Source organism: Ananas comosus, unplaced genomic scaffold, assembly GCF_001540865.1.
Source record: "Ananas comosus cultivar F153 unplaced genomic scaffold, ASM154086v1, whole genome shotgun sequence".
Taxonomy (NCBI): Eukaryota; Viridiplantae; Streptophyta; class Magnoliopsida; order Poales; family Bromeliaceae; genus Ananas; species Ananas comosus.
Genome location: NW_017893516.1, coordinates 9,301 through 19,755, shown reverse-complemented (window position 1 = coordinate 19,755; position 10,455 = coordinate 9,301). Strand labels below are relative to the sequence as shown.

The 10,455-nt window shown below is 36.0% G+C and overlaps 1 protein-coding gene across 1 annotated transcript; it reads right to left on the bottom strand.

Annotated features, from left to right (window-relative positions):
* Positions 1-13: 13 nt before the first annotated feature.
* Positions 14-9,149, bottom strand: LOC109706219 (protein SUPPRESSOR OF K(+) TRANSPORT GROWTH DEFECT 1-like). The gene is made up of 8 exons (XM_020227024.1): positions 8,353-9,149; positions 6,325-6,430; positions 3,878-4,076; positions 1,745-1,813; positions 1,563-1,637; positions 1,045-1,143; positions 787-942; positions 14-389 (listed from the first exon to the last, which is right to left on the bottom strand). The coding sequence occupies exons 1-8, from the start codon at positions 8,837-8,839 to the stop codon at positions 264-266; spliced, it is 1,317 nt and encodes a 438-aa protein (XP_020082613.1). The 5' UTR covers positions 8,840-9,149; the 3' UTR covers positions 14-263.
* Positions 9,150-10,455: the final 1,306 nt, after the last annotated feature.

The following is a 10,455-nucleotide window of genomic DNA, read 5'->3' as shown; positions in this document are numbered from 1 at the left end:
GACGGTGGGCCACTTCACAGCCAAAAACGCTTATTCAAGTGCATCGCAAATACTTTGTAAAGCCAAAACAGAATCAATATAGAGATAAATATGAAATCACCAGTAAGGTGCCAGCCACAATATTGAGGTAAATTAAGCGTACTCTGAAGAGGCTGCATAATAAACCCAAATAGAAGTTCCCACCCGTAACAACAAGAGTTACAATATACAACTGTTGTTTCTGCTTTTCTGTTTCTTTCCATAGTTGAACTTGATAAATTTAATTAGCCCTCCTGTCCAAACTCCTTTGTGAACCTCTCATGCACTTCGAGGTCCTTCTGGCTAACAGTGGGCCTCTGCCGAACCAGTACCTTCTCGAAATCTCCCCTTGTAATTGGTGGCGGAAGAACCTGCTCACAAAAGAGGAAAAGAAAATATACAGTCGTAAACGAATCTTTGGGGCAAAATTTAAAGTAGATTTAATTGATAATAGTTTGGAAGAATTCACCTCAATTTAGTTAGAATTTAGAAAAGAAATTTTTTGTTCAGAATCAATTCTTCTTTGTTTGGAAGAGATTGGATTTCTTCGGAACAATATTGATGTGTTTCTTGTAATTCCTTGAATCCCGTTACTTGAGCTCACATTTGGTAAGAAGTCTTATCTCTTATGCTTTACCAATAATCCCAAAATACCCATTCTTATCTTACTGTTAAGTAATGGTATATAAGGAAAAATAAACATTTTGAATGAAATACGAAAACTATTGTTCTAGGTAAGCAAGAAAATAGATAAGCGTAAATTGGCACCTTAGCACCAAGACCCTTGGCAGCGAGCTCCTGCATACTGGTCTGAATAGCGCCAGGTTCTTTGGGCCCACAGGGCATCCACATGCCATCTTCCTTCTTAACAAAGAACATGGCATCTTGGGCCTTGCGAACCGGTTCAAACAATACATCCTTGACCTATTAGCAGAAAAAAGTAAGAACATTTTAGCATAATTCTAAAAAGGCTTTTCCTTTTTTTTTTTTTTTTAAGTTTTTGATGTTGTGAATGAAAGTGCTTACACAAACAGAAATATCTGAACCAGAAAATCCTTCAGTCTTGTGAGCCAAGTACTCAAAATCTTTCTCAGTCAGGTTGTGAGGGGTATCTCCCAGATGTACCTACACAAATCCAACAGTTTGAAATCACACAAGACCATAATATGGCTGAACAGAGAGAACATTGAAGAAAACAAATGTTTTATGTTCTTTGGAAATTTATGATAAGGTCCTCGACTTCTCATCAAAGAATATATATGAAGGCTCCTGACTTCTCATTATACAGGAATCTAAGAACATTCCATTAGTATTTTAACTCTGTTCCTTTATTAGAGATTTACATGGATAAACGACTGTTGATTGGAGGATTAAAATTTTAATAATAAAGATATATGAAACGATTATTGAATTCTATTGGAATATAGGGACTTCTGTAGAAGCAAAAAAGGATATGAAATATGAAAAGGCATAATTTCTGCTTAAATTGTCTGAAAAACCAGGACTCTGCAAAATAAAATACTCTCTTTTTCTTTCTTCAATACCTTGAACATATGCTGCCTAGCTTTTAGATCGGGAAGAGGTATATAGATCCTCTTGTCAAAGCGTCGCCGAATAGCCTGTAGGTAACAGAAAAGTAGCATATTGTAGACAAAAACAAGGACCAAGTAGTTTATGAAACAGTTGTGACAGTCGAAGAAGTATTAACAAAGGGTCTGCACAGAACCTGATCAAGAGCATATGGAGTATTCGTAGCAGCAAGAATAAGAACTTTATCATCGTTATGTCCTACACCCTGGAAAGAAAAAAGGGAGCTTAAACAACAATAGCGAAGAAATAAAAGGAAAAAGATATACAACCAAACTAGTTGAAGCCAAATGGCACACTTGGCAAATGTGAAATACAATAAAATGTGCAAGAGAACTGGTGTTACAAATTTATTCAATCAAAAGCAGGAAAGAGATGACTATCCATACATATCAGGAATATCAGGTCAATGTATCATTCAAAATGAATACCCATGCAACGAAAACTGTTAGAACTGCTTGTGCAGTAGATCAATCAACCTTCAGAATTGCAATTATTGCTCAGACATAAGAGTAACCCTTTAAGGAAGTCCTCTAGATATGGTATAACGTGGGTGAGAAAGAAAAATAATTTCTTTGTTGGATAAATTGTACAGGGAGTCCAAAATTTATGGACTCTATTTCACTCAGGTCCCAAACTCAAATTAATCTCAACTTCAAGCTGTTTCCAAGGTCATTAATGTATTTCACTTTGCTCTGAAACTCTGATTCTTCTAGAAGTTGACAAGGCTTCATTAATGGAAAATGCTAAGTTGAGATTCTTCCATAAATAAATCATATCATAGTAATATTTATATTAACATATACATAAAGAAATGCATATATTTTTATATTTTATTAGCAATAAATTATCGTTATCACGTGATTGCTTGCTTAGCTATAGTCAACAATTAAGTATTTTTCTATAAGGCAGTAAACCGATTGTGTCCCTTCAACTATTAAGCAATAGTTTTGCTAGTGGCCTTGATAATCTGTCTAATTGGCTTATACAACACCCAGGTTTTGAACCTAAGAGGGACAATCTAACACAGGGAGGACCATCTTCCTTTGTCTCAACCATCTGAGCCTATGAGTTGAAATATCAAAAGAACTAAGCTACAGTCCAAAAAAAAAAAATTTCTAAAATTAAGCTTAACTAGAGGAATTGTTAGATCTCCTTGCGCTAGAAAAGGCTACTTCATCTATGTAAAAGAAGTCTAGTTTCAGAAAGAAAAAAAAAAAAAGAAAAGCAATAACCACAGTGGCACAATGATTCTTGACTAATGAGCCTCAAGTAAGCTGAATTAACCAATTATTGGCATATCTCAAATAATAACTAACAAGGATATAACTTAAACAAACAGATAAAATTACAAGCAGGCATTCGATAGAAAAACTATTAAAATAAAGAAGCAAAGGAGTGATGTCTTTCATACCGATAGCCTAATAATCAATATACAAAGAAATGACAGGGAAAGATTGGACGACCATCAGTCAAATCAGGCAATATATTGCTATAAATAAAAATTTGAGGCTATCATCACATACTACGAGAGTTAATAGCTCCAAAATTTGTAGTTTCCAATAACCTGAGAAAGGAAAATATAGTTATAGGCTTACTGAATAAAATTTGTTAAGTCTGGCCACTAAAAAAGAAGTGATGTACTACTCCAGAACAAAAGTCTCAATGGGAGAGTGTAGGTTCATTGCTTCATAATACAAATATTTTCATGAATTGAAATTGATGTCATACCAGTCTTTTATCGGATATAACATTGTGTCAGTCAAATATTAAAAGAAGACAGTCTACCATCTCAGATTTTTGAGATAATTGTGAAACAGCTTGATCCACAAAATCAAAAAAAGAAAAAAATTTCTTTAAATTAAACTCCCAAATTCAAAAAACCATGATGAAATGACTATAGGGAAAAGGTAAATACAAGAGTGAATGCAAAGTAGAAAAGCTTAGCAGAGTTCATCAATAAATACAGCAACTATTATACAACACTCTTCTGGTATATAAAACCAAAGCCATCGCACCTAAGATGGAAGAAAAAACAATGCCTTAGTCACTAATCCTCAAGGTGAACATGTAAGTAACTATTTCTTAGCAGCTCTCAATGGCATTATAATGATCCTTCCCATACTATTTAGATGATGTAGCTAATTTGCCCCTTTATTATATCTGAGGTTCTATGGCAGTAAATGGTAATTGACACTGCATGAAATAGAACATTTTCAGAAACTTGAAATGGCTAGTATATAGCATGCACAGATGTCTTTTGTAATCTCACCTGCATCTGGACAAGAAGTTCAGTTTTAATCCTTCTAGAGGCTTCACTTTCATTTCCTTCTCCACGCTGACCGCATAAAGAATCAATCTCATCAATAAAGATAATGGAAGGAGCATTTTCACGGGCCATTTGGAAAAGGTTTGCAACCAGCTTTTCACTTTCACCCATCCACTTCGAAACAAGGTCTGATGAAGATATACTGCAATATTTTTCAGCATTTATTACATGCATTATTTAACAGCTGAAAACAGAATTCGAAGTACTCAACAATGGGACATTCAACAAAAAGTCTTTCACAAAAATATGAGGTTTATCGACAAAATTTTTATAGATAGACACAGTAACCTTTTCTTAAAAGATCAGATAGGGATCAACCATCCCCATCCAGAACAGATTAATGTTTCAACATAAAGAAAGAAAGAAATCACAATACGTATACTAAAAATAAAAGGTTACAAAGTGACATAATTTAAAGTGAATAGGTAGGCCTAGTAGGATTTCATTCACACTGCTGCAAACAGGCTCGGTAGATGAGAATAGTAGGTAGGTTAAGCTAGTTAAATTATGAGTGCTAACATTCTAGAATCTGGTTATCATTCAAGACAACTGGCACGTCAGCATCATCGTTCATACTGACAATGTGAATAACAGTAACTAAGACTCTTAATATAATGTTCTCACTTGGGATCATTACAACCTAATTGAAGTCCTTCATCACAAGCTGCCAGGACTCCATTGGTAGACTCAAGATTCTGAAGAACAATAATGGTGACATTGTTACTAGGATTGCATTATTCACTGGTCACTAGCCCTAAAGAATTGCGAGCTCCACTAATTCTTGGCATAAGGATTCTGAGCTTTCCTATTTTAGAGAGATCCTTCAATAATATCATTCTTACTTACACCCTAGATTAAAATTTACCATGTAAACATTGTTCTTTAACATACTACAGAGTTATATTTCTTTTTAATGGTTAAGAATCCAAGGTTAAACATTACCTGGGGCTGAGGTTCGATTTTGAGAGTTGAATACATTTAAAAAGCTTTAAAGTGAAAGCACCTAGTGCTGTTTACCAGCTCAATATTAAAATTGCTTTCACTTCATCTATGCATTGCAAGAGATGAGCATCACAACCATGCACTTAGTGCTGTTTACCAGCTGAATATTAAAATTGCTTTTAAGAGATGAATAGATTTTGAGAGTTGAATAGATTTAAAAAGCTTTTAAGTGAAAGCACTTTGTGCTTTTTACCAGCTCAATATTAAAATTGCTTTCAGTTCATCTATGCATTGCATGAGATGAGCATCACAACCATGCATTGAAATATCCTCCAACACTCTTTTGGCTTTATATGTAACTAATGATTGCAAGAATGTTCGATTTTGAGAGTTGAATAGATTTAAAAAGCTTTTAAGTGAAAGCAATTAGTGCTGTTTACCAGCTCAATATTAAAATTGCTTTCAGTTCATCTATGCATTGCATGAGATGAGCATCACAACCATGCATTGAGATATCCTCCAGCACTCCTTCGGCTTAATATGTAACTAATGATTGCAAAATGTTTTTTTGCAGTCAATTCACAGACTATCAAACGGCCATCAGTAGATGAAATACAGTTTAAATAGTCACACTTAGTTATAAATGAAACATTCTTCCAGATAGTGTTTATTACTCAAATGGATCCTAAAGATCCTGAATGAGAGATCATAAGGGTAACCATAGTGTTGATATAGCTGCTGAATATATGACTAATGCAAGTTTACTTATTCATGAGGATTGCATTTATTCATGAATTGTCAGGCATCATAAGAGATAAAAAGGAAATAGTGTAACATATATCTAAAATACATAATATGTACTTGCTATCAGATAAATCGACAAAGAATATTCTAAACTGCGAGAAAATCAGTTTTTGTCGCTGAATGGAGGGCCTGGTGAAGGGAGATTATTATTTAGCTACCTACTGCTTCTCTTATATAGAATCATCGTGTTGTGATGTTATCCCAGAACATTCACTTAAAACTCAACCAAATTATGGACATACTTGAAAACGATCATAAGATCACTTTCTTAGTTGTACTTATGTTGTGAACTACTAGCTAGTTATATGCTTCAGTCCATTTGACATTTAACTATTTAAGTATCAGAATTTACATAAAGGCTCCCATATATTATTTATCCAGCTGACTCCTTTTAAGTGAGCTCATGTAGAGGTTTTCTCATTCCTACCAGCACCTCTTCACATTCTTCCCCACATGAATTTGCTTAATCTACGGAGGCCTAATGGTTTCCATAAACTGTAATTGTGAAAATTCTTGCACTTCTCCCAAAAAGGTGAAGAGGTTTGAGTGAATCATCCCAATGTAACTACAACACATAATACACAGAAAGAAAACTGATGATGTTAGAAATAAAATGACAAACAAAGATATAGAACACTGATAACCTGAAGAATGTAGAATCTGCCTCTGTCGCCACAGCCTTGGCCAAATATGACTTTCCAGTTCCTGGTGGGCCATACAGAAGAAATGCCTTCCATGGTTTTCTTTTACCTAAGAAGTGAAGTCCTATCAGCTTAGTAACTTTAACAAATAAATCAGAGAAATAGTAAATCAGTTGGCCTCATCAAAAGAAATATAGCCGGAAAGAAATCTGAAACATATGCAGCCATGATAAATCAAGTTGACAACAGCAAAGAAGAGTGATACATTATACAGCCCAAAGCAAACAAAGAACTAGCATCAGTATTTCATATTGTAACCCATGATTTCCAACAAGATGGCTCAAAATACTTGAGCCCAATTACTACATATGCTAGTTATCCATAAACCCATCTCTTCCTATTTCCCCAAAATCTTCCCAGGTGGGAGTATTGGGCCATATGATTGATAGTTTGTGGAAAAGCCACAAATAAAAGTCAAAGTGCCCTGTTTACATAACCATCTTCTTCTAATGCCCAACTTTATCAACATTAGCTTCGTGTTTCTCTTAAGACAATTGGATCTACTATGTCACAAGAATAATAATTAGGCACAAAAAAATTATGTGTTATTTTAAGAGGTATGTAAGAGGAGGATGAAGAGAGGGAGAGAAGAAAGAAGTTGGGAAAGGAAATAGAAAAAAAAAAAAAAAAGAAAAAAAAAAGGAATTGGGGCACATAGCAGGGAGATGCCTCTACGCCCAAGCATATTGAAATGTCTTGCTGCATAACCCTTGGCATATTGAGGCACGGTGGCAGGCTCAATACCTGCTGCACAGTACCATGCTGATTATGCTTGATAAGTTCGATACTTAATTCTGTGGTATAAACATAGGTCCATTTAAAACCATAGGCAGCCTCTTCAGCCAATTTCCTAAATAAAGTGGGCCAAGCTGGAGAGGCTAATCATCCATGCACACTAACTCCTCAAGAAAATGTACAGATTCTGCACTATATCAAGAACTAAATGCCTATGAACTATGGACTCTATGGAAACACATCTATAGAGAAGAAGTTCCAGCACTACCCTCCAAGCCAGGCTATTAAATAGAGCTATCTCTCCCTTCATGGCCATACATCCCCACTACTGATTACATTTATCCCAGTAATCAATGCAAGTGTTATTTCAATGTGAACTCAAATGCAAAATCGGCTGTGCTAGTGTGCTCTCAATTATCCCAAGACAGTAGATTGCAAAGGAACCAGAAAAATTAAGAATGTAAACTTTATACCCAAAAATAGCGTGCTCTTATAAAAGACAGGTTCACTAAATTAAGCAATGTAAACCAAAAACTCTGTTTCATACAAAGTTAAGCCACCTATGCCATATAAATGTTGAATTCTTGTGCTAAAAGGATATGACACTAACATGATTTCACCTAATTTCATAATCTCATAGTTAAAAGAAAATTAAAGGAATAAAATAGCACATGCTGTTTGACACTGAACCTTTCGCATTGAACCCAGTAACATTGTTGGCAAAAAAACCTTCTTTGATGTGCTTTTGACCAAAAAGAAACTTCAATTCGATAAACTCAAAGGCAACATTATCAATTGCAAAGAAGAAATAATCGATGCGTCGTACAACAAGGTTTGTAGTGAAGTAGCAATAATCAACTTGTAATCAACATACAAAGAAGAACGAACCACTGACAATTCATATAAACAAAATTCAGAAGGACATAACTATATCCTAGATAGAACTATCGACACGCTTAAGCCATTCCTAAGCCAGAAAAAGGATTGCTTATCAGCCATTCATTGATTTAGCAGATTAAAGCTTTTAATAAACACGGACACCACCCTCGGATTGATTTCATTTTCAACATAACAAAGATCCCATCTGAAAGACCCAACTCCGCATCTAGCTCATCCAATGATTATATTCTTACAAGAATAATTCACTTTTCACAACATACTACAACAGTTGACGATCATGAATTATCTAACGACGGAATACGTATTTTAACAAAAACAAAGGAAAGAAGGGAGTACCGGTGAAGAACTGCGGGAACTTCACGGGGAGGATGACGGCCTCCTGGAGCGCTTGCTTGGCGCTGTCGAGACCGGCGACGTCGTTCCACTTCACGTTCGGCTTCTCTCTGATGATCGCCGAGTTGAGCCCCGACCGCAGCTTCGTCACCTCAGGGTCCTCACCGTCCCCGCCGCCACCACCGCCCTCCCCGTCCTTGGGCTTCGTCTTCGGGCGCGTGGCGACGGCTCCGTCGCCTCCGTTGGCTGCGGGGCCGGTGCCGCCCTCGTCAAGCACAGCGCGGATCTCCTCGGCGCGGCGGAGGTACTCGGTGAACTTCTGGGTTATCGCCTCCTTGATCTTAGGGTTCTTCTCGTACTTGAGGTGGGTGCGGAAGTACTCGAGCGCGTTCATGTAGAGAGGGAAGGCCTTCACGTAGTTCCCCGCATTGTCTTCCTCCACCGCCCTCCTCACGTACTCGATCGCCTGCTCCTTGAAGTTGCTATACATCTTCAAACCCTAAACCTAACCCCCACACCCCAATCGCATACGCCCCGTCCTCTCTGATCGGAGGAAACCCTAGGAATCGATCGGAGAAGAGAATCGCGAGGTCTAAGAATCGATTGGAGGGGAAAGAAAACCCTAAATTTTGACTCGGAATCCTAAATCGAGAGGGAGAATTAGGGTTTGACGCATCGGAATCGGAGGATCGATCGGATTAACTAGGGGAGGAGAGAAGGGATGGGGGAGGGGCGGGGGGTAAGGGGGAGAAAGAGGGAAAGAGCGAGGAAAAGTAGACGAGACGACGAGCGGAGGCTGGGCCGCTGGGGTTTGTTTTCTTATTTAATTATTTTTGGTTTCACATGGAGCTAATGCCCGCGTGCAGTGTACCCGGTTCACCACGTCGTCTTTACACCACCAGTTATCGCCTCTTGTGGTCCCCTAAAATATAATTTTATTAAAAATTATGTGGGTGTTTGGTCTAGGTCTTGAAAAATAATTTTCAAATCAATAATATTCTTTCCGTAAATAGAGTGCTGTAATTTCTATTTTAAAATTTAATTTTGATTTTTAGAATCAATATATATTAATCTATTAACTATTAACTATTACCTGGAACGAAGCCAGAATTCAATCACAAGGGGGCCAAAATATATACAAATAAAAAGTTTAGCAGATAAATAAAATTTTAACTACTCAAATTTTTAATAAAAAAATTTAGTGATTAGATAATTAATGTTAAAAAATATTAAATTTATTTCTTTAATTTACACTCGCTTAACTTCTAATTATTTTATTTGCATTATTTCATTCAAATAATTTAAGAATTTTACTAAATCTAATAGCAATTTAGTTAGAATTTAATTTTTTAAAATTTTTGTTAATAAAATAATAACAACCAATGACTAATATCTAACAGAGCTATTAAATTTAGCATACTATTTTATTTAGTTAAATAAATTAGCTCATCAAAATAATTGAAAAGTTAAGAATGTATAAATAAAATATTTAAAGTTGAAAGGACTTATTTCAAAATGCACTATAATTAAAAGGTTCTTAATATATTTTCACCTATAAAACACATAAGAAGAGAGAGAGCGCTCTATATTAGCACTAAAACTTTTTACAAAATAAGCCGATATATTTTAAAAATTAACTGGAAATATATAAACTACCAAAGGACTATAAAGTAAATATTGAAAAGTTGAAGAGGCCATGGCTCCTTTGGGTCTATATATGGGCCGTCCCTGTGCGTAAGCCTTGGAGTCTTGGCCCACAAGCCAACAATTCTTTTCAAAAAAATTTCACTTTGGTCCCCTAAATTTACAATATTTTAATTTTTTTAATAGCTTACTAGTGGATTGTTCTGTAATTTTAAAAATGTGGGGGGGGGGGGCATGGCCATTGTCGACTCCCACATGGCTCCGTCCCTGACTATTACCTAACTATTAATTAACTAGTAGCTATATATTAATTCCCGATGTTTAAGCTGATGTGGCGTTTTCTTATTTTTTGAGATTTTTTTTATAAAAATATTCTCTCTTTCCCTCCCCCTTGACCATTTTTCATCCTAAAAACCCTTCATCTTTCCCATACTCGCCTTCCTCATATGTGTCCCCACGTCT

Bases quoted from the DNA above. Each gene is read 5' to 3' on its own strand.
- LOC109706219 (XM_020227024.1), bottom strand. From the start codon at position 8,839: ATGTATAGCAACTTCAAGGAGCAGGCGATCGAGTACGTGAGGAGGGCG. The intron at 1,638-1,744 runs GTTCTGTGCAGA...TGTTACCTACAG, and splicing joins CTCCATATGCTCTTGATCAG to GCTATTCGGCGACGCTTTGA. The intron at 943-1,044 runs GTAAGCACTTTC...TTCTGCTAATAG, and splicing joins GTTCAGATATTTCTGTTTGT to GTCAAGGATGTATTGTTTGA.